General features: G+C 42.6%; 3 protein-coding genes across 9 annotated transcripts; 1 reads left to right on the forward strand and 2 right to left on the reverse strand.

Moving 5' to 3' along the window:
* Positions 1-1,011: 1,011 nt before the first annotated feature.
* LOC106581974 (lysosome-associated membrane glycoprotein 1) lies at positions 1,012-11,246 on the forward strand. Of its 2 annotated transcripts, none has more exons than XM_014164582.2 (6): positions 1,012-1,377; positions 7,255-7,457; positions 7,543-7,668; positions 8,238-8,304; positions 8,656-8,823; positions 9,024-11,246. In XM_014164582.2, the coding sequence occupies exons 1-6, from the start codon at positions 1,323-1,325 to the stop codon at positions 9,161-9,163; spliced, it is 759 nt and encodes a 252-aa protein (XP_014020057.2). In that variant the 5' UTR covers positions 1,012-1,322; the 3' UTR covers positions 9,164-11,246. The 2 variants fall into 2 exon arrangements, with proteins under 2 accessions (XP_014020057.2, XP_045560525.1); XM_045704569.1 differs by lacking the exon at positions 1,012-1,377 and adding an exon at positions 1,594-1,741.
* Positions 11,247-11,787: 541 nt separating this feature from the next.
* LOC106581972 (growth hormone-regulated TBC protein 1-A) lies at positions 11,788-17,233 on the reverse strand. The gene is made up of 8 exons (XM_014164575.2): positions 16,789-17,233; positions 15,949-16,094; positions 15,659-15,823; positions 14,424-14,548; positions 14,072-14,168; positions 13,581-13,753; positions 13,300-13,485; positions 11,788-12,151 (listed from the first exon to the last, which is right to left on the reverse strand). The coding sequence occupies exons 1-8, from the start codon at positions 16,863-16,865 to the stop codon at positions 12,047-12,049; spliced, it is 1,074 nt and encodes a 357-aa protein (XP_014020050.1). The 5' UTR covers positions 16,866-17,233; the 3' UTR covers positions 11,788-12,046.
* An 827-nt stretch (positions 17,234-18,060) lies between these two features.
* On the reverse strand, positions 18,061-23,885 carry dcun1d2a (DCN1, defective in cullin neddylation 1, domain containing 2a). Of its 6 annotated transcripts, none has more exons than XM_014164581.2 (7): positions 23,603-23,885; positions 21,509-21,725; positions 21,130-21,298; positions 20,521-20,651; positions 20,257-20,339; positions 20,032-20,128; positions 18,061-19,528 (listed from the first exon to the last, which is right to left on the reverse strand). In XM_014164581.2, the coding sequence occupies exons 2-7, from the start codon at positions 21,681-21,683 to the stop codon at positions 19,446-19,448; spliced, it is 738 nt and encodes a 245-aa protein (XP_014020056.1). In that variant the 5' UTR covers positions 21,684-21,725; positions 23,603-23,885; the 3' UTR covers positions 18,061-19,445. The 6 variants fall into 6 exon arrangements, with proteins under 6 accessions (XP_014020056.1, XP_014020054.1, XP_014020053.1 ...); XM_014164579.2 differs by having other exon boundaries at positions 23,588-23,881; XM_014164578.2 differs by lacking the exon at positions 23,603-23,885 and adding an exon at positions 23,011-23,305.
* Between the last annotated feature and the right edge of the window lie 526 nt (positions 23,886-24,411).

Here is a 24,411-nt window from a genome sequence, read left to right on the forward strand (position 1 = left end):
GACATGGCTTTACTCAATTACTGTTGTTGTTTACGCAATCCAACAACAGTCCATTATAAATCGCAATCTGGGTCAGGTGGGCATAATTTGAAAGGTTGTTCTATTGCCAACATAACTAGCTAAATTATAAAATACGATTTTACAGTGTTAGGCTTTCCCAAGGAAATTCAGCGAATTTTGGAGCACATAGACTGAAATCATGAGTGCATTCAGATTCGTGGTAAAATTATAGTCAGCCATCAAGGGTCAAATAAACATTGAACATGATTACGTTATTAAACAGTTTCACTTTCTCCGTGGTGGCTATGTTTGTTCTTAATGACAGACTGGTGAAGTATCCGTTGTTTTATGGCATTGTATGGCATGTCATGTGTTAATGTTATGGTTGAGGTGCAATGACGACCCTGTGAAATGCACCATAGACCACTAGACAGCGCCATCTTGACCTGTGTGTGCCTTAAGAATTTCATTCTTTCCTCATCCCGATAGACTTGAAGGAGACCAGAACGGAGGTTAGAGGTTGCAGCTTGAGTGTCAATAGACCTAATTGGGGTGAAGAAGGGGGTAAATAGCAAGTGGATGACAAAGCATTTTGACATCCCTGTGTGAAATGGTCGCCCGGCATCATCTGACTATGGAAGGTGGATCACAACTGGTCTGAATGATGAGCAAAAATGCTCTTCAATAGGAACATTTAATAAGAGAGTGATGGTGTAGGCCTATTGGGACACATTTTTGGATGCAGCTGGTTTCAAAACGAATATGCTCTTCTTTTTTTCCTTCTTTTCTTTTCAGAAAAAAAGCTGTATGGAGAAAACTGTATCATTGTTATTACAACGAGGCAACTACCGCGACCAAAATACCCAATATAGAACACGTCACTTCCTTCCAACGTTAAATCTCCATGGCAACATTGTAACCAACGTCACATCTGTAACTCCACAGCTGTTGAACGTCAACACGAATCACTACTCATGTCACGTGTTTATTCTGGGCGGTTCTTAAACTCTCGGTTACATGACCGTTGTCATTTCTTCTTGGTGCAGAGCAGAAGTCATCCGTGGTATGTGACGGTCCAAACACAACGATCATCAATTTCATCGGCACTAACTAAAGCAAAAAGGGCAAAGTAATCAAAGGGAAAGGAAATATTTCCGAAGATTTGTTTCCAGAGGATTCTTGCTCGCGGAAGCAAAGAGAGAGCACGAACAGTGGGTTTGCGTTGTTTCTAGCAAAGCTAGCTCACGGACTGTCCTGCATTCCTGTCTCTGGGTCGTGTGCATGTTGTTGTGATTCGCATTGGCAAACAACCGAATAAAAATATGAAACAACATAGCCGCAAACAACCCATGTTCCTGGCGTTCATCACGTTTTTAGGTGAGTATAGATGCTAGATGGGTACAATGAATCCAACGAGAATACACCAGAATTCGGTCCTCTAACCTATTTTGCTAGTTTATGTAAACGTGTAGAGCTGGTTCTTCGTTTGCGCTTTGACTTGCATTGCCCTATGTTACAGGTCGATGCGGGTCCAGACTGAGTTGTTTGTCTTGCTTAGTGGCTGTCGTGCATGACAAAGTCAAGCGGTGCATGTGCGCTTTTGTGGCAATGGGCCCCTCACGTGATTCCAAAAGTGCTGTGACTAGTGATTTAAAAGAAACTGGATACATTCTGGCCTGTATCATTATTGATGTCACTGCACTCGGTTGTTTTGTTTATTACATTCTATGCTTGTTTCTTGGTAAGTAACCAATTTAGTGCTTTGGGCTATAAGCTGGTAGAAGGCCATGTTATTAGATCGCAGTAACATGTGTACAGCCTGTCCTTTGTAATCTTCTCTTTGTAGGACAAACTGGGCCTAAATGTAATCTAAATGGGTACAGCCAACTAAGATCATGTCAAGATATTGTGGAAATTGATAGACAAATAGACAGAGGTAATAAGTGAGACAGGAAAAGGGAAAACTGATCGGTGATACTGTGGAACTGGGTGTTTGATCATTAATGTATTGTCAACTAGCGCTGGGATGATAAACCGAAAATGATCGATACAGACGAACCCATGATTTATCGAGTACATTTTACTGATCAATAATAACTATGAAGTAGTTATTTTTCTTCGGGTGTAGGTCAGCTTTAATATTGCAGCTTGTGGCTTATATCAATGTAATTGTCCATTTCCAATCCCCCATATATTATTTGGTAAGTGTAGGCTGAAATTATTTATTTTAATTAAATATATTTTACTAATTTATTATTCTCCCCTATCCCTACCTCCCCTAATTGGAGTAAACGAATGGCCAACAATACTTAGTATGTATAAGCTGGAAGTAGAAGCCTATTTACATTTTACTGACACAGTATATTTGACTATTTTCTGTTTTTTTTAGTTACCCTCAATCCCTCCCATCTATCTCTGGAAAGCATCCAGCTTTTATTTCTAGTGGCTATATATATTTTTCCAACTGATGTTTCACAAAAGTTCTGAACCTTTCTATTCTCATAGTTTCTACAGATTTTAAATGAAAGATTAACATTTTTGTTAAGAGTATTATTTCATTGATTGACTGACTATGGCTTTAAGTCACACAGCAGGAATATTTGCAGAGTTAACTCCAGGTGAATGTTGCAATTCTTCAGCCATTCATGAATGTGCATCCATAAACAAGCTACATAAGGGCAGTACCAAAACAAGTGATCTAATGCAAGCTGTATGGTGTAGCTGTCAATTTTTGGGGCTTAAATTAAACAGGTATACTTTAATCACAATTGTCTTTAATCAGTTTTGGTCTTTAATGCAGGGCCAACAGACAAGTTCCTTACCTTCTACCCCTTCCATTTGCCGCCTCCATTTTTGCGGTAATGCTGCAATTTTGGATAGAGCAGACATTTCCATATATTTCTGTTAACCGCATGTGACAACTCCACCAGTTCTATTTATTACATAATTTAAAGATATCTTTTAATATATTTTTTTATTATCAATTAGTATGAGTTTAATAATTATTGTAATATTTGTTTTCTTTTCTGGTGGATTATACTGAAATGCAATCAGCTTGTTTTAAATATAGCAATATTTTTTTAGATTTTTAGATTTAATTTTCAAGTAACCGAAAGTGAGATGTAATCAACAATGAAGGGGAAAAGGCCATTCTTGAACAAGGGGTGAGACATTCTTACTAATCTGCTAGAGAACCGATTTAAATATAGCTTTTGTATGACTGAAGTCTTTAGTGAGCGGTCCAATGCTTTAATATTTCATCTTTTCTGCCCTCCGAATTCATATTCGTTACATAAATAGGCCTGTTTAATTTTCTGGCTTGGCGTTCCAAATAAAGTGGAATATCTTTTGCTCATATAATAAATAAATGAAATATTTAGGTGTAGGCAAAGCCATAATTAAATAATTAATCAGGGTGATGTTTTCCACAAATAGACTTTTACTAAAGGAATGTGGAGTTTGAAATTAAATAAGTCTGCAAATATGGGCTATTGCCAACAGGACAATTGATAGCCACGACATTCAAAGTAGTAGTAGTTTTAAGGGTAATATATTTTTTAAAAAAAGGAACTGGTGTGTTATTATGATATGGATTTTTGTCTATATTGCCCAGCTCTGTAAACTTAATTGTCCTCAAGTTGCTGAATATTTTTTACATTTTAGCCTAAGGTTTCCTCCTCTATTCCTACACCTTGGTTCAAAAGCGAGGTAGTGGTGAGTGTTGACTAGTATTTTCCTCTGCACAGAGAAATAGACGGACATCGGCCAAAGAGAATGTGAGCGATGACATCAGTAATGATGTAGCCTTGGAAGCCACATGAAGCTAATAGTGATGAAAGTGACCGTATTGTTGAAATGAACCAAGTAGAACAGACATGCTTCTTCATTCCAATGGTTCTTAAAAAAAACTTTGGTGTGAGTCAAGGGTTGCACATTTTGGGGAATATTCAGAGGTGGAAACTTTCTGTGGAAATTAACAGGAATATATGTGAATTAATGGAAATATATGCATATTAATATCATTTAAATGTAGATGTTTTTTGTATAGGATATATTTACCATATATGGAGACAATATCATATGGAGACAGAAACATTAACCTTTTACCTCATCATAAGTAGACATAATTGAAAATTATTTAAATCCTTCCAATAGAAATAAAAAACAATTTAGTTATGAATTGAACTTTAAATGAGTTGACTCTTCACATGGAATGATTTCTCTGAACAACAAAAGACAGGGAATATTGAATGATCCCCAATGATCCATCGCATCTCCCAAAAACGTTTAACATACATCTGTAAAATGAAACTAAAGCTTTGGTTGTCATCCTCTCAGGCTTCCATGTCTTCTCCCTGGACCTCCTCAATGTCCACCTCTTGAACATCAGACTCTGGGGTCTCATCTTCATTGTCAATTTCCAACCTTGTTGAGGATGGATCGTTGTCAGGCTCAAAAAGCCTCAAGTTTGCCTGGATGGCCACCAATTTTTCAACCCTTGTATTGGTCAGCCTGTTGCGTGCTTTGGTGTGCGTGTTCCCAAACAAGGACCAGTTGCGCTCTTGAGGCGGCTGATGTTGGTGGGATTTGGAGGATGATGGAGGCAACAGGGGAAAGAGCCTCAGATCCACAAAGTCCCTTCCACCAGGTGACTGATGAGATATGTTGGCACGACTGCCATGTTGCATCTCCATCCCAAAGCCCTTGCTTGGAAGTGTACGTCGCCAGACTGCCAAGAACCTTGCCCTCATCCAGGCCAAGGTGGCGAGACACGGAAGTGATGACACCACAGGCCTAGTTGATCTCTGCACCAGAGAGGATGCTCTTGCTAGCATACTTGGGTTCCAACATGTACGCTGTGGCGTGTATGGGCTTCAGACAGAAGTCTTCACGCTTTTTGATGCATTTCAGAAGCATGTCTGTTCTACTTGGTTCATTTCAACAATACGGTCACTTTCATCACTATTAGCTTCATGTGGCTTCCAAGGCTACATCATTACTGATGTCATCGCTCACATTCTGCAGTTTCCTCTGCTTGGAGCAACAGTGAAGTGTGCAGGGCAGTACAGATTTCTTCTCTTACATCTGCAAGCAGAGTCTGAACAGACAGGATGGCATTGTCTACCTCAACCGCTGCAATGGCCGCTGCTATAGGTTTCAGGCTGCTTACCACTCTCTCCCAAAATACATCATCCAGGAGGATCCTCTTGATGGGGCTGTCCATATCGGCAGACTGTGATATGGCCATTTCTTGGAGACTCCTTCCCCTCCAGGAGACTGTCAAACATGACAACACCACCCCAATGGGTGTTGCTGGGCAGCATCAATGTGGTGCTCTTATTCTTCTCACTTTGCTTGGTGAGGTAGATTGCTGGAATAACTTGATGACCCTTCACATACCTAACCATTTCCTTGGCTCTCTTGTAGAGTGTATCCATTGTTTTCAGTCCCATGATGTCCTTTAGGAGCAGCTTCAATGCAGGAGCAGCACAGCCAATGGGAGTGATGTGAGGGTAGGACTCCTCCAAGCAGCCTTCATGTTCGCAGCATTGTCTGTCACCAGTGCAAATACCTTCTGTGGTCCAAGGTCATTGATGACTGCCTAAAGCTCATCTGCAATGTAGAGACCAGTGTGTCTGTTGTCCCTTCTCTGTGCTCTTGTAGAATACTGGTTGAGGGGTGGAGATTATGTAGTTAATTATTCCTTGCCCACTAACATTTGACCACCCATCAGAGATGATTGCAATAAAGTCTGCTTTCTCTGATTTGCTTGACCTTCACTTGAACTCTGCATCCAGCAAATGAGTAGATAAAGCATGTCTGGTTGGAGGGGTGTATGGAGGGGTTTCTTCCAATACACATTGCCTGTGAGCATTGGGTGAACCAGTTGCATACACAGCTCAAGCAAGACCTTCATCAGCATTTCTCTGACTACGTTCCTCCATTGAGTCATCTTCTGATTCCAGGAGGACCACGAGTTGTTGCTATCGATAAGGTGTCTGATTCCTCATTTTCACCTTGAATAGAAGTAGGGGGACTTTTGTCAGAGGTTGCTTGTTGTGAGCGCCGAGGGAACTTTATGCCCTTGGCCAGATGAGTCTGCATCTTTGTTGCATTCTTCACATATGATTTGGCACAGTATTTGCAAATGTACACAGCTTTACCTTCTACATTAGCTGCAGTGAAATGTCTCCACACATCAGATAGTGCCCGTGTCATTTTCCTGTAAAGATTAGTTTTAAAAAAAACATACAATTCCATGTATAGATAAATGGTTAAGCAGTTAGATTAAACAACTCCTTTGTAAGATACGTTTTAAAATGAAACATGTATGGAAACGGGTGAATTAACACTCCTCAGCAGGCTCAAGCAAGCGAAAACCCACATGGTAGAAAAAACTAGCTAGCATAATTTTTTTTTATAAGTTAGAAATAATTTAAACACACTTTGCTGTAGGCTACTATTTACTAGTTAACAAAATCATGTATGTCATATAAAATATATTCACCCCACCCGGTATTGCAATCAAAACTTACCAGAAAGCATGTAGTCCTTGGCTCAGACAGTGTAGTAGTGTGGGCTCAATAGCAATCTCATTAGTGTGCAAGATCTTGAGAATCAGCTGTACATGTGATGGAAGAATGCATGCAGAGGGTTGCAATTGCATTGGGGATAGTTTTACCAAAATATGCCACAAGAACTAGAATCCCTGTTATAAGCCAACTTTTTTTTTAAATGAATTTAAGCAAAATTCCCAGGCTTAACTTCAATGGAAATTTACTGTAAAGTTTCCGACCCTTTGCAACCCTAGGTGTGACCCACTAAAGCGCTTGGAATTTATGTGACTGCAAAATAAATGGAACCAGAGTTTTGTTACCAGCCAGTTTTAAGCCAACCCATTAAAGGAATTAGCCACAACATTACCTCAAGGTTACTGACCTACTCAATGGGTGCATCTCAAGTGTCTCACTTCATCTCCTCTCCTTTGTCTGCGCATATCTGATAACGCATGATGGGTGAAAGCAACATTATGGCGTTGAATGCCTGCAGAGGTTGCTTGTCTAGTTCTTTCACATCTATACAGATAAGAGAAAGGAGACCACTCAAGACTATTGAGATGCACCCTGTGAGACCTAACCACCAGCTAGCCAAGGATCAGACCGAGCTGAATATTTTTTTCTATCCATGCATGTACTCTGTGATTGTAGACTGGCATTGGCTGTTTGACTTCATTGACTTATTGTTACATTACAGCGGTCACGTTGCATCAGAGCTTTGCTGCCACTGACGTCCCGCCCACTGCTGCTGCCCCTCAAACCACGGCTCTGCCTCCTGTGCCCCCAGCCCGGCCTGAGAGGGGCAACTACACTGTAACCAACGGCAATGGGACCGTCTGTCTGATGGCCCGCATGGGACTGCAGCTCAACATCCGCTTCAGCTCTGCCTCTCTCAATAATGTACGGACACAGACTTGCACATACTTGCAGCCCAGGCACTCTCTCACACCCTCGCACTAACCCGTGTCTTGTCCTGTGTGTGCAGACTGTGCAAGACGTGTTGAACCTCCAGCCCAACGTGACTAAGAGCTCAGGGTCATGTGACTCGGACAGTGCCACCCTGCTGCTGATGGCTGAGGAGAAAACCAACCTCACCTTCCTTTTCTCCCTGGTCAGCTCCCTCTTTACCTTTTTTTTTTAGCTTCTCTTTACTTTGTTTTTCTCGTCTTTGGCTGTACCGTTCACCTCTCACCAAATCCAGACACAGACAGACAGACACACTCAGAGCGAGGCAGAGTAAACCCACAGAATGGATATGCGCTGGTGCCTGGTGTTACCAGCAGGAATGTCGTGTGTAGGAGGAATGGAGGTGATGGATGGCAGACCACTGATCTCTACATGACCTGATTAACCTGCACACACACTTAAACTAACATAGGAATACACACATACTGAAACAACACGCAAATATCAAGACAGGCAAACATTATCTGGGAGATGATTTGTTTACTCTCTCTCATATCAGTACATGCGTAAGGTAGTCTTCTGTATCAGTAGTACAAACCTTTCTGCACTAACACCTGACTGCCACAAGATGGAGCCTAATGAACAAGCAGAGAACAGGCACTTGTGACTTAGTTTGTTCCATCCTGGTTTAAATGGAGTGGGCTTGGCTCTGTAATCCTGTGTATGTGTTTGATGTACATACGCGTCTCATCATTGGGTCTCTTGTGTCTGCAGAATGCCACGTCCAGTAAGTACCACCTGAGTGGAGTGACTCTGTCTGCAGCCTGGCCGGACATGAGTGGTGAGTCTGGATCCATAGTTCACCAATCAATGGATCATCTGTGCAGCATCATTTAATCTAGTGAATAATACATGCACATGATCCATCTATCCTCTTATAACCTCCATCTGTTATGTATGCAGTTTTTCCGTGTTGAACCCTTCTATAATCCTCCCTTTCCCACAATCCATCCCCCACCTGGTCCTACTGTAACTACTTCTTGTCCTTATCCCCCCCTTCCATCTTTTCTCCTTTTTCACATCCCTCCCTTCCATCCTTTCTCACATCCTTCCCTTTTCTTCCTCTTTTCCATTCTGCCTGTTTTCTCTTCCCTTTCTCACCCCACCTATAACCTCGCTGTTGTCTCTCCAGAGCCCTTCTCAGCCAGTAACAGTAGTCTGGACTACCTGCGTGGTACCCTGGGTCGTAGTTACATGTGCCGTGAGGAGCAGACTCTGGCTGTGGCTGTGAACTTCTCTCTCAACACCTTCCAGCTGCAGGTGCAGCCCTTTGGCCTGACCGGGGACCAGTTTGGAGCAGGTACTATACTGGGTGTTACTATGGGACTTATCTCAGGAAAGTGGTTATCCACAGTTCTGAGATTGGAGTAATAGATGGTCACTCATTCAACTCCTACTTTTTGTCTTTCCATTTTTTTCCCACCTGTCTCACCTTCTTTTCTTTCTCTCGCCATTGGTGTATCTCATTCCCCCTCTGTCTCTCCTCTCTCATCTCTCCAGCGGAGGAGTGTCAGCTGGATGAGGATGACATGTTGATTCCCATCATCGTGGGCACTGCTCTGGCCAGCCTGGTCCTCATCGTCCTTGTGGCCTACCTTATTGGCAGGAAGAGGAGTCACGCTGGGTACCAGACTATCTGAGATTACTTCCTGCCCCCCCCCCCTCACTCCAACCCTCAACTAAACTTCCCTGCCCCCATTCAGTTGGTCTTACCGTAGAATCCTTGCTGCCACCTCCTCCCCTTTGTACTCACTTACCCCACGTTGGATCTCCATGGGGTTGATTTGCACTTTCAGGACGGAACTGCTCCTTTGTATTTAAAAAAAAAGGGTGGGGTCTGCTGAGAGATTGTAATGACATAACGAAACACTCAACACTGCAGGAGGGTGTGGTGGCGTGCTCATAACCATATGCTGAATAATAATCCACACTCTGCGTAGCCTAAGTTATTTTTATCATGCTTAAGTTTTACTGGTGTCTGACATGGGAATTCTGAGGGATTATTTGTTTACAAGCATTGCTGCTGCTGTTTTAATGGCTTTTTTCCTGTTTTTGATGGTGGCCATTGTCAGTCACATCATAATGGGTCACTGTTACTCGTGTGAAGGGAATATTATGACTGTAGCTGGCTGCGCCAACAAATCCCCTCTCAACCAATGGAAGTAACTTGTTGCATAATGTTTGCAACATCATTGAACATAATAAAGTTGTAACTTTGAATATAATATGGAGTTGATGGAAGTTGCATCTAACCGCTGGTCCAGGGTCAGATCATTTTGTATCCTTTGTTAGGGGCTGAATAATCTGACTTTAGATCTGTGCTTAGCTTGGGACTGGAGGTCAGCTCCAGCTGCAGATTGGGAATGGTAGTGTTTGTCAATCCATCTCTTGGGGATCCCCTAGGGGCACATTTTGTTTACTTTGGTTTCCCCTCGGAATGGATTGAGGAACAAGGACGAAGGTAATTTGATGGTAAAGCAGTTGTCTGCAGAGAGAGGGACTCATTAATTTATGGTGATCAGAGTGAGGGAGTGTAATATTAGCCCTGTCCACAAACAACCCTATAACCCCTAAATAACTTGGAATCTTGCGTCTGATTAGTACATTTGCGTGCCTAGGGGCAAGAGGTTGTTTCTGGACCGGGCCTCAGATGTTTTTTTTTTTCACTGATTCTAAGAGGGAATGTAACAATGAACTGAAACTGAATTGACAGAACGAGCGTCACACGCTACACTAGAATGAAGGGACGTGGTGGGCGTGTGCTCCACTTAGACATTGGTATTACAGCGCACTGTACCATGGACGTTATGAAACTTGACTACCATGTTACTACCTAACCTAAAGAGATGGAGGAAAATGCTGTTACTCAGTATGTTGGCACAGTGGAGGAAATTGATTATGTGCCAATGCTTTTCCCCCGTAGCAGTGACTTGAACCTGGTTTTATGAATACTGGTACAACCAATTATAGTTACATTATTAAGACAGATTTTTGTTGCTACTTTTGTTGGTACTTCCAGTGATTTATATTAAGGGGAGTGGTTGTTACAGTAAAATGACATGGTTCTCACAAAGGCTGAATACTAGCTTAAAATGTAACTGGACAGTTATAGGTTGTTTTCTCAAGTTAGGATTCAGGCTATTATAGTTAGAACAATTTAACGGAGTTGGAGTTACTGTCCATAGTACAACACTATTTTAGAGAGGAATAATCTGAAATGTCTGTGCCAAATGGAATCTGTGCCTCCCCACTTACAAGAAGAATGGGATCTATGCCAATGTTAGTTTGACTCAAATGACACCCTATTCCCCATGTAGTGCACATCTTAGTTGACATTGGGGACATACCCTTTCTATCTACACAGCGTGTGACCTTGTTAGGGACATTCCCTTTGTTGATTTGCCTGGCCTATTGAATGATCATAGATGATGCATTGTTTGTAGTGAAACGGGGAAGTAAAAAGGATGTGAATTTTCATTCCACCCCTCATCTAGAAGTGTTAATATCCATATGTAGTGATTTAGGGTTGGATTCAATTAGTATCAGAGCGAGATGTTCCCGCGTTTGGAGACTGAATTAACGTAAGCGCTACGCATATGTCAACGCGGATGTTTTTCTGCGATACAGATTGGATCCAGCCCTTAAGGTTTTAAAAGATAATGTTTTAATTGTTTTCTAAAAGCGGAGCAAATAAAATAAGAGCTGAGGAATGAGCTCTATGTACAGTTTGTCTTGTGGTGTTTGACAGAACCCTTGGTTCTATTTGAGATTTCTTGTATTTGGGAACACATTGCTAAGCTTGGAGAACAAAGCAATATATTTTGCTTAAATGTAGTAAGACAGAAATTAACTTCCAATTAAAGGTTACAGTGAGAGCAGCCCTTTGTTGAAGAGAGTTAACTTTGGTCCAGTTAAGTCGATCGCACACACATGGCGTAAATCATACATTGAGTCAATGCAAGATTGCATGAACTTATATGCACACTTCAAGTTACGATTCAGGCCTAAGTGTGCACTTGCTCACTCCCTCATGGATTTTAAAGCATTGGGATGGTGTAAGTATGGGCTAGAGTTATCACATTTTCCTCCCCAGGCGATTCCTGGGTGGGACTGGAATATGGTACCCTTTGGGGAGAAGGGTGGAAAATTGGACTACATCCTGTGACTTCATTTTAGAGAGTTGACACATTATTTACAACGCGTCTCCACTGTCTAACCACAACTTATCATTCACATGATCCTACCACAGGAAAAATGCAAAAAGTACAAGATTACAGTTTAATGCTTTTTACAATACAAATAATATTTGGCTAGATGGGGGTACTACAATCACTCAGCTCAATTCAGCATCTCAGAAGAGTGATTGCCATGTCATCATATTTATGTGGTTCCTGAGATAATGGTCGTTTCTCCAGATGTGAAGTCTGATCATCTGTAGCGCAACTGCAATGAAGATGACCTGGAACTAGCCCAGGATAACCACAGGGTGATTGCCTTAAGAGGTTATTAGTGGTGGTGAGTGGTCAAGGGCGGAGTCTGGACATCTCAGCCACTATGTGTTCTCGGCATGTCTCCCTTAGCTTAGTGATGGTTGCCATGGAGAGACTTCCTGGTTCCCTGAAGATTTCCTGTCAAGATCAAGAAAAGGAGAAAGGCCAGAGTTCATCAGTGAAGTTGTCAATAGATGTTGATCTAAAGTCTCTTGCATTTCCTTACTCATGGTTAAAGACGCACTCCAGCTATTTTTGACCTTTACCTGTTGAAAAACATTATCCCAAGTATAAATCGTAATGTACACGCACTTAAGGGTAAAACGTTTTTTTAGACTAGTGGTTCCCAAAAGGGAATGCACAAGGTGCAATTTAGAAATTGGATAGTGCATCATCAGTTCCTCTTGTCATGTCAGTCATTGCATACCTTAGAGGGCTATTTATAACTCGTCAGAAATGTCCAGGTCAGCTAACACTTTTGAGCTAGATTTTAGCCCATAGATTGTAGTGGGACGGGAACAGTTGTGTCAGGAACAGTGCTTGTGCCAATAGACGTGGCGGGCACGAGATGTTCCCCAATTCTGGAAGGGGGCCTGAGTGAAAATGTTTGAGAACCCCTGTTTTACACTAACTTCAAGAGTTGGCTATTCAAGGAGTTGGTCTGATGCTTAACTCTCGTCGGCCTCCCCCTCGCTCGTGGGAACAATAGACGAGCAATACAGGTCGAAAGAGGAAAGGCTCACCCCCCCCCACACTTATGCAATGTCATACCTGGACCACCTATTGAGATGTGCCTTTTGTTAAAGGCCCAGTGCAGTCAAAAATATGATTTTCCTGTGTTTTATTTAGATATTTCCACATTATGAGGTTGGAATAATACTGAGAAATTGTGAAACGTATAAATGCCCTATTCATGCAAGAGCTGTTTGAACAGACTGCCTGAAAGTTTAGCCTGTTTTGGTGGAATGGCGTTTAGGCATGGCTGGTCACCAGGTGGTAAATCAGCGAGGTTTGGTAGATCACCAGGTGGTAAATTAGTTAACAGACCAATAAGAAAGAGTTCCAAACCTCTCTGCCAGTAACAGCTGGTTTTCAGTTTACCCCTTCCAGTCCTAGCAAAATTGTTTGAGAAACTGGTCTTTGCTAAGAAACTTTTTGTTTCTTTTTGATCACAGTAGGGTACTTAATTGTCACACGGCTGCATTTGACATTAAGGTTAGGATTTGAATATGGTGAACAGACCCTAGATCTTTGCCTAAGGTTACTTCTCTTCTGGAGTAGCTTACCTGCATGAAGGTGTGGCAGTCGTATGTGAAGGCCCCCTGGGTGATCCGTTTGAAGCGCTCACACACCTCGACCATGGAGCGGGCCTGCAGGATCTCAGCCTGGTGGTGGAGGATCAGAGTCAGGGCCACGCGGAACAGGATCTTAGAGCCCTCGTAGAACAGGCAGTCCCAGATCCGCAAAACCGTCTAAGAAAAAGACAAGAGAATAATTATCATACAGAGGGTGATGATAGATCCAGACTTTACCAACACATCACCCGCACTACCCCAATCCCCTTCACCTCTACAGGCAGGACATCGATGTAGAGGCAGATGAACCATCGGGAGACCACCAGGGTCCACATGACATTGTGTTGGGCCATGGCCTGCCACACAGCCGGGGCTTTGACCCTCACCAGCTCGCCCAACACCTCCTGGTCCGTCTTCAACCCCAGCATGGCCGGGCTGTAGTAGTCTACAACAAGAACAGGTCAGGTTAAGTCAGATCAGTGTTTGACAAGAGGTTGTGTGTGTGTACATAGATGGTATATATCCTGAAACCTGAGATACATCCTGTGTTTGCTCATCTCGTAATGAGAGCTCGACATACCAACAACGCAGTCTTACCACAAGCCACATGACCATGGCGCTATTCCACAGAAGCAGCTCCCAAAATACACAGAAGGGAAAACCTTATACAAACAAGTAGGTCTACTACTATGACTATGCAAACCTCACCACGCGTATCCTCTCACACAACCAGACAGACACAACAGGAGCGTGTGGGACTAACCAGAGAGTATTCTTCCCAACAAAGAGTCCATGAGCCAGAAGGACTTCTCTTCATCCTTAGTGATGATGATGAGGTAGCCTGCTATGAAGTTCATACCCTAGAATAGAGAAAGAAACAATAACTCAACACACACAGAAACGTGTGCACACATGGTATGTACCCACAATGCACACACTTTAGAGGACAGATGAGGTATAGGCAGTTATTACAGCCACGGGACGGAACAGGTACACATAGAAGAGGCGACACGACGTATTGCACACACGTTAGGTAAACAAAGGTAAGCGAGACTGACACAGGAGACCGGTGAGATCCATCCAACAGATGATTTAGTATCTATAAGGCCCAATACCTGGCAGTATCCCACAGCCTGGTTGTGGTGTCCATACGCCAGCAGCACGTTGTACAGAGCCTTCTGCAGACAGGGCTCGGAGCTGTTCCGGAACTGCACGTTCTCAGGGAACGTTCTGTGCATGTCTGCCGAGACAGGGCACTCCGCCATCAGCCAATCATAGTAAAGGAACAATCAGGGTCTTGTTCATTAGAGAGCAATTCTGTTTTCTGTTGCAAGATGCTATAGAGCGATTCCACGCCAGCAGGAGTGGAAAATATGTTTGGTATCTCAGATTGTTCTGGAAATTCTCACATAGAAACTCCATTGGGAAGAAGGATGTTTTAAATGCTTTTTACATTTATCACAAATCATTTTTTTTTTGTTGATCATGATGAAAGTGGCCATTTTAGGCCCTTTTTAACCAATACTGTACATGTCTCCTGTAAGACCCTATGATCTGTGAACCGTACTTGATATAGTCATCTCGGTGTCATTATACTCCTTAGAGTGTGCTCTGAAATATGGAGTAGGTCTTGATTCTGAAATACAAATTTTCACATTCATTTATTAAACATTAAAATAATATCTCAAAACTACCCTTTTTGATTTTGTTCATTTTAAGACAGATTGTTTGGAACAATATACTCTACAAGTACATCACAATTCCAGAGTGGGCTCTCTGCTAATTTTGAAGGTATAATACATTTTATGAGCGCCACCAACACAGTTAATGGGAAAATGGTTTCAAAGGGAACTGGTGACTGAAATTGCAATCCTAAAGGAGGGCTGTGACCTTTGTTAATGACCTATAATGTCAATTGCAATGTATAAAATAGGGAATATCATTAAAAGTACCATGTTGAATAAATGTATGTTGAATAAATGTGAATGAATGTGAAAATGTGTATTTCATAATCACAACATACTCCATATTTGACAGCACACTATAAGGAGTATAAATGCCTGTATCATTTACGGTTCACAGAACATAGGGTCTTATAGGAGGAGTGTATAGGTCTAAAAAGGGCCTAAAATGGCCCAATTTCATCATGAAATTTGTGATACAAATGTAAAAAGCATGTTAAACATCCTTCCTAGAAAACAGAAAGGAAAACGCAGCACACTGCTGCTCATGCTTTCTACCAATGAAGTTCCTATTTAACAATTGCCAGAACAATCTGAGATACCAAAAATATTTTCCGCCCCTGCTGGCGTGGAATCGCCCATAAAACATTTTATATTGCTTACAGTACCTATCCTGACGGTCTCCTCCAGCTTGGCATCGTGCTGCTGCTCGGTGCCCAGCAAAGAGTGGTAGTACCCTGGGTTCTTTTCCAGCTGCTCCTGGGCCCCGCTGGCTGCCATCCAGATCTGGGCTCGGTGCTCGTTGGGCACACCCTTACGCACGTACCGCTTCACTAAGAGAACCGAAACCATGACTACAGTCAAAACTCAGAATGCAAATATAGAATGAAAATTCTTATTCAATATGTGTATGTGTTGTATGTTTCTTCTCCTCTCTGTGTGTGTGTGTGCATCACACCCTTCAGGTTCTTCTCCACGTGGACTTTCCCCTGTAGGAGTTTAGACCACTTGATGGACCTTCTGGTGAGCACGGCTACATACTCAGCCATCATCTTCTCATAGGACTCATAACCCTCAGGCATCTCAAACCCATACGAGTCCACCCTAGAGAGATAAAGCAGGGTTAGCCTGAGAATACGCACACAGAAATTAACTATGGATCTATATGACCCACATTCTAGACCCAGTAGACTGCATTGATCACAGAGGGATGTCAGTGTGGGTTGAAAGCCTGGAACTGTTATAGCATAGTGATCGATGACTTGACATTGGCCAAGCTTTAGCTACAATAACCTGGGCTAGGTGGTTGGGATTACTGTGACAGGTAGCTGGGATCAGATGACATGCTGTTCAATCAACCAGTGTGAAATTACAACCCTAGAGGTTGAAACTGCATATCAAAAACCAAGCCAAAAGAAGGAAGATAGAGACAAGTTCAAACATCCCAAACAGACATAACATGCAATAAAACAAAAAGGCTAGAGGTTTCACAACTGTGTACTTTATGGCAATTCAGCTGGTAAATGCAAACATTGTGACATAATGTAGACAGTAAAGTAAAAGCCAGCTGATAGGCCCTACACTAAAAGCCCACCTGGTTAATTATTGTCATGCCATGACGCTGTCACCTGATGCACAACATCATGACAGATGCTGTATAACTTTTCATTGCCTATAATTGTTTGATTATTACAAGCTTTCATCACGGATAAGTCGGAGACAAATAAATATATGATACTCATCTCTGCAACAACAACAAAAATCACACAAGGAAATGTCAAAGCCGTTAGGGCCCTACCTGTCATTCGCATTGGTGCTGTTGTTCAGGTGAAGCTGGGAAGTGATCGAGATGTTATCATTCGTTTCACTCTCCATAGCGTGTAGCCTACTCCTCCGAATTGTCGGTAAAATGGGAAAACGTGACACGCACTCTCGAACTTAATTTTCTGATCCACCAACTCCAATAGCTGCAGTTACAACAGAAAGTCATAGACTACTACCATACATTGCCAGCTGCCAGTCAGCGGGAGCAAAAAACGACGGACTGTAACGACACCGATGCTCAAAAGTTAATCAGGGTCAATCCATGTCGCGAAACAACTTGCAGGCTAATGTGAAATTAAATATCTTGCAATAAAATGTTGAAACAAAAAAACATGGAAAAGTCCATTAATCTACTATCGCTCTTCAGCCCATATGAATACGATTCCTCTCCCCTACCTCGCCACTGATTAATCAGGAGGCGGGACTTGTTTTGTAAACTTCCCCCACCTCAGGTATATCCATTCAGTAAATTCTACATTCAGCCCACTTATAGTCAGTAGTGTGCAATTCCATCCTCAGTGTTCTTGGCTCTATCAAGCCGTGATAGCAACTTTTGTGCCTTTATGTCAGTGTTATGAATGTATTTATTCACAAAAGACAAACCTACTTTCCACTCCCCAGTAACCTAGACTAATGTTCAACAGTTGATCAACAAAATAAACATTGCATTCTGGGTGTATATAAGAGTTTTGGTTTCCCCTAATGGTTAAGCTTAGGGTTTGTAAAAGGTAGGCTAAGCAGATCATAGATATGTGCCTAAGAGCAACATTGGGATGGTGATAACACATCCATAGCAAATGTAATATGTTGGTTAAACCTTACACAAGTAATGATGCCAACAATACAGTATAGCTACCTGCTCATTCCCTCCATTAGTATGGTAACCTGCCATTAGTCCAAATTCTAGTCTTGTACAACAACACAGAATGTATGTTTTAATCTACACAATACAGTAGGTTATATTGGAGTGTTCTGTGACATTTTCAACCTCCTGCATAAGGCCCTTGTGTGATGTGTCAATGAAGCTCAGGTGCTTGTGGAGGAAGACAGTACTAGAGGGCAACAGCTAATTGGGCTGGGTCTTAAATACTCATGATGCAATGTGTGTGGTGTGTAACTTGAGTCTGCTGGGGTGGATGTGTTCAGAAGGAATGTGTTCAGTAGGTGAAACATTCAAACATTTTGCAAATAGCAAGAGACACTTAAAACATGAGACTGAATCATCACATTACAGCAGAACAGCCTCTCAATTTCTGATAAAAACATGCTTTATTCAATATTCCTTTCCAAACTAACAATACCTGTGTGATTAATGAATGACAAGGTGTAAATAATGCGTGTCACAAAGGCGTTAATACTAAAATGGATGGGCAGCAGGGTCCTTTTCAACACACGTAAGCACTGTCCAAAGCGCTCCCTCTCGCACACACACGCATGACAAACAGTACCCCCCAGTGACTGCTTCGTGGTTCTGTTTTTGGCGTGTTGAAATTACGTAATGCAGAAGTGCACAATTCACAGCCATTGAGGGCCACAGTCCTGCTTGTCTGTTGTGCCTACACTTAATTGACAAATTAGTGTCATTAATTGGCCTGCAGACATTGCATTACATTTGTTTTATCCAAACCTCCAAAAACAACCAGGAAGAACAGAACAGTATTTCAGTCTTTGCGGGCCAGAATGAACAGCCTTTCCCTAATATACACATGTCGAATGGGACAAACATTTAGAGGCATGGTCCATTTACTTAAAATGGCTGAAATGTATTTGTTTAAAACAAATATAACACAGTGAACCAAAAGAAGATTCTAAAACACAGAATGTTGCCATTTTTCAAACCCAAACGTTCAAATAAAATGATGACTTGGTACACACCAGACCTAAAATTCTATCAAATGTTATTGAGGCATCATATACCAGATCTTTTTTTTTTTTTTTTTAATTTACACAAAAAGATGAATCTCTTATATTCATAAATGTAACTTATTTATATTATTCTTTATATAATTCTCTGTACATACTGTTTTAAAAGACAGTATAATATATACAGTATATAACTAACAGTTTTGTTGACGCTGGTGTTGTGAGCAAACGATGCAAGCTGCTCAGTCTGTCCCAAAGTGTTTGTGTTAGAAACAAGGCCTGTTCTGAACAGTCCCCTCAGAGCCCTGCGTGCCACACAAAGCTAACTAACAAGGATCAACCCCAAAAACACACAACATTTTTTCACACTTGTAAATCCGAATTCTCAGAGCTGTGAGAGAGAGCGAGACTGTGCCAGGGGAGGCATCTCTCCTTTTCTCCTCTTCACTGGAATACTGAGATTCCAAAGGAAGCATTGCCTGGAACACTGATATCCCCAAGGCCTCTTCCCAGCTGGCCCTCAGGCTGGGACATGTACTGCCAGCTGGCAATGTGCATGTGGCGACTCCCATCAAACAAGGATAGAAATAAAGCCTTGCTTCCTGTGTTTTCCTCTCACTCTTCCCTCATAGGTTGGTTACCTGATAGTTGTGCAGTGTCACAGATTCAAGTGTTTCTCTGTTTCCTCTTAAAAATATATTTTTTTGAAATCCTACAAAGTCAATGAAGAGGAACCAAAGTCCTGCCCCTCTTTCAAGAGCTGAGTTGTTAGTAGTGGGTTTTGCGTTTGGATCCTGTTACGATCGGCCGGGCGAATTCCACAAAATCGTCTATGAGGACTGGCCACGCCCCTGACAGGAAGGAGACGTATGATTAGCGGTCACTTTATTGACTCTCTTAATCCATCGCTTGGATGGAAGTTGCCCTTAGCCCAGACCTCAAAACAGCTGACTCTTTCTACATCCTAACTGTAGGCATTGGGGGGGAAACAAAACTGACCTTAAATCAGTGTCTCATCTAGAGCAGTGGTCACTGGTCACCAAACCTGGTCCAGGAGAGCTGCAGGGTCTACAGGCTTTTGTTTCGGCCTAGTACTGAATCACCTGATTCAACTAATTTACAGCTCATCAAAAACTTGATTAGCTGAATCAGGTGTGTTGGTGCTGAGCTGGAACAAAAGCCTGCCCACTCAGTAGCTTTCCAGGACCAGGTTTGATGACTACTGCAGTCTGTCATTGTGTATATTCAGTTGAGAGCAACATTCAGTGTATTGCATTTTTGCAAACAGCAATGAACCATGACTACTCTGTACCCTACTGAATACACTCCAGGTAACCACGGGTTTTAAACTCACCCTCCTCGTCGTAATTTGACATGTCATCTGCGATTATGTTGCCAAAATCCAAGAGTAGGTTCCATGTGTCTTTGGGAATCGACCGTTTGTGGTGTTCCTATATAAAACACGAGAAAACAAAAGTGGGAAAAGCACAGAGCAGAAAACAAGACACAGGATGTACATAGCAAGCAAGGAGTCCAGCTCAAAATGTCATGTTAGATTGGGATGCATAACATTACTCACCAACAAGAACCTGTTCCAGAGGTCCAGGAACTTAAAGCGGCCTGTCAGTACCAGGTTCCAGTAGGCCACAGCCATCTCTAGATCTGAAACACAGCCAGAGTTACACCTTGTTATCTCACTATAGTTTAATCAGATGTGTTCACACTGGGTTGAAACAAAAGCCTGCACACCCTCAGGTGTCCTCAGGAGTGGAGTTAAGAAACACTGATGTAACTACAGTAACTCTTGTGAACACTAATGTAACTAACTTTCATCTGCGCTTACCTAAACCCTTCTGTCCAGGGTTCTTGGCGAAGTTGAATGTGAACTGGTAGAAGTCCTTGAACTTGCCACTGTCTTTCAGCTCCTGTTCTAACCTGGGAAGAAGAGCCTTCAACTTCTCTGGGCTGTCGCACCTGGAGAGAAGATAAATACAGTGGGCAAGTAAATGGATCTCAATCAAAAACACAAAACAATTACATAAACACACCCCTCTTCTAATACAGTGGTTCCTAAACTGTTCTTGTGCTATGATCTGCAACCCATCCATTGGGTTCCCCAGGGCAGTGTTTGGTAGGCACAAAACAGGATAACCTTTATTAGCAAACCTTGTCCAATAAGAACACTTATTTTCAATTTCCATTTAAAAACATGTTCCTGTTCTGTACCTACTAAATAAGACCCAGAGCTAACCTACGCTGACTTGGCATCACACAAAACATAAGACACACAGTATTAATGCCAAAGTTCAGTCTAAATATAGAACTTCTCCCCGCCACGTGAACACACTAACAACAAACACCACAATAACATGTACTGGCAATAACCAACAACACATGGTCATGCCACCAAACGGAGCTGCATCGCAGAGTGATGACTTCACCCCTCGCTCACCCCAGTTCGGACATGCCATCCAGGAACTCCTTCTTGCTGAACTCGCACTGGGTGGCGGCCCGGAACTTCCACGCCACCACCAAGACGCTGATGCTGGCCGGGTCCAGGGTGAGGTCATCACAGAACTGCTGGATGCCATCGATGCCTATCTTATTCTCATCCTGGGGATCTATGGATTTATATATATAAATAAACACAAAACACACACACACCATCTTAGGGATTTGAGAGACAAACACAAATTTCCTATTCTCGAGAAACAGGATAACCAATACAATGCATAACACCACAAATACCTACTACACACTAACTAACAGATACATAACCTTTGACACACAATCTCCACATGCTGTATTCCTCTATAACTTTCCCCACTTGCCTTTGTAGCGGTTGTAGAGCTGTTCCAGCTTCTTCTTCTCCACAGGGGTTTTCATGGATTCCTTGTAGTAGAGGTCTGGGTTCTGGAAGTAGTTGTCTGTGGCCAGCTCTAGTTTCCAGTCATTCTGGGTCAGGCAGTAAGCAGCAGTCTTCTCCCCAGCCTGCGTGAAGGACATGAACTGCCGGACCTTGTCCCTTTGCGAAGACTTCAGCTTATGCTGCACGGAGACAGGACACGGGCTGTCAGATACCGAGAGACCGTGCAGCACTGACAGCAAGACGCACACACACACTGAGACGCACACCAGGATACACAGGGGCACACACACATCCACAGACATTCAGGCCGAGGTCATGTGGACACCGGACATAAGGGTAGATGGTCACAGACAGACAGACAGACAGACACTCACTTCGTATGATGAGATACAAGTCAACAAACAGACAGCAGTAGACAGACAATCAAACAAGCTGGGGGCAATACTTTGGGCGTCCAGTCAACAAGCAAGGCAGACCTAGAACTATTCTGAGTGTGGAGAACGTTGGGTAAGCTCAGAGCACGTGCACCCCAGAAGGCCCCCAGTATATGGGGCGTCTGGTGGAATGTAATGTAACACGAGTAGGGGGATGCCATCAATGGGACCTCACTGCTCAACTGTTCCAGGGCGTCCCATGTTCCCAAACACACCATGCTACTGCCAGATATACAGGGGTTATTTCCAACTTTGCAGAGTAAGCACTAAGCAGATTGTGTAATGAAGTGACCAGGTGTGTTCATTTCAAACTGAGTGCATGCACAATTAAACATGTAATGCAGTCCTGCTTGCGTGTTAAAAGTTAGGCATATTTCCAGAACTTCGAGACATACATCTATTTTAATAGACAGTCAACAACTGTAAACGATGTTCACCGGGTGTCGGATAACTCGAGACTGATAACTACTTAACTTCCTTCACCATAGAGTGGATTTTAGTTCGGTTATAACTACTCTGTTGCGAGTGTGAGTGAAAAGCGACAACTATGATGTTGTTGAGCAAACAAACAACTACCTCGAACGGAAACGTAATCATCAAAAACATGCAACAACAGATCCGGCGTCCATAGGATATTTCACGGGTGTGCGAGAAAACACTATCCGTCCTGCGCGCTCACTGGTCCGGCTTGGCCACGGCCGTCAACCACGACCAACTTCTCAACTTGGAGCGTCTGACTGGCTCGCATTTCCCGACTACCAAAAAGGGAGTCGTACCCAGCTAGCTGCGCGCTGGACGAATGCGGTTCTAGGTCTCAAAATACCACCAACTGACCTTCCTTTCCTTTCCCTGGTAAATACGTTAAGTCAAGTGAAACAGCTCAACAATGGCAACACAGACAGACAGGAGACAGTCCGTGAGCCGCGACGGAACAATTTCTACCTTGCGCAACATGTTATAATCCCGGGGTTCAACATCACAGCAGCGGTTTATGTTTGAGGTTCTGTTTATTAATGTTCTCCTTACCTACCATTTTCACACGGCTTTTTACCAATTTGATAGCCAGTCGCTCATTATGCGCTTGCGCGGAAGCACTGACAGCCCTTGCCTTGTACAGAGTTGCACGTCGAGGTCATTTGAGTAAATATCCTACAGATATCACGGGATAACAATGAAACTTTTACAAGTAACATTTGTCGAGTGGACTCGAGTTATACACAAACCTAGATATGGATGCCACTGTATCAATCAAAAATCTACGAAAGAGAAGGATGACAACTGATCTGGCTACTCATCGGTCACGAAGACTACATATCCCGAAATGCAATGTATGTTTGTTTCGGAAGTAGCTAGCAATCAAGTCGAAGATCAACAAGTATTTTTCTTATGTTTGCTAAAAACATATAATTAATTTTAAATGTATGTTAGACCCCTTAATACATATTATTGCTATCATATTAATAAAATTGTCTCGGTGTCAGCATTAAATTTAGCTGAACCACAGTCGTTTATTGGATTAACGTTAGCGATCTAAAAGTTGGAAGTTGAAGGAGCCCTTCTTTATGTACACAAAGCTCATTAGCAGACTGTTCGATTAAAGTACATACCTCAGGTAGACCTACCGTCGAGGTTGGGGAAATATTGGTCGGGGGTCAGGGGAAATTGTGTGGGGCTGCAAACCAGCCACATGTCCCAATATCCAAGTAAAGCAGACGTCATGAAAGGAGTTTCTTCATGCCTTGAAATCTGATAAGTGAGAAGATCTGATGTGATTGGTGAAAAGACCAATTAGTGGAAAATAAATATCAGAAATTGTCTGCCTGTTTAAACGCAGGGATCCCGAGTGGTGCAGTGGTCTAAGGTACTGCATCTTAGTGCATCTTAGTACTGCATCTTAGTGGTTCGATTCCAGGTTGTATCACATCCGGCTGTGATTGGGAGTCCCATAGGGCGGCGCACAATTGGCCCAGCGTTGTCCGGGTTTGGCCGGGGTAGGCTTGTAATAATAATTTGTTCTTAACTGACTTGCCTCGTTAAATAAAGGTTAAATAAAAAATATATATATTCAGATTGGCGATAGCAGTCAAAATTTAGCCTACATGCATCCCTCAACAGAAATCTCCCACATAATCTTCTTCTGCAACATTTTATCACAACTGACATCCATCCACACTATTAAATGTGGTTTAGGGCCTATTTTGCATGTTGGACGTTTTTCTTTTTGTGTGTGTGACTAGCAGGTGAAGTTGGGAGGACACAACTCACATATCTTTCTCTCTAATATCTTTCTCTCTATGATTACAGGTTGGAAGGGGTCATGAATGACTGAGCTGGGACTGGGAGTCTCAGTTGAGAAGGGCGTTCTATCTATCACTTAATGAATCAGGGAAAAGGGGATACCTAGTCAGTTGTACAACTGAATGCATTCAAC

Source organism: Salmo salar, chromosome ssa21, assembly GCF_905237065.1.
Source record: "Salmo salar chromosome ssa21, Ssal_v3.1, whole genome shotgun sequence".
Lineage (NCBI taxonomy): Eukaryota > Metazoa > Chordata > Actinopteri > Salmoniformes > Salmonidae > Salmo > Salmo salar.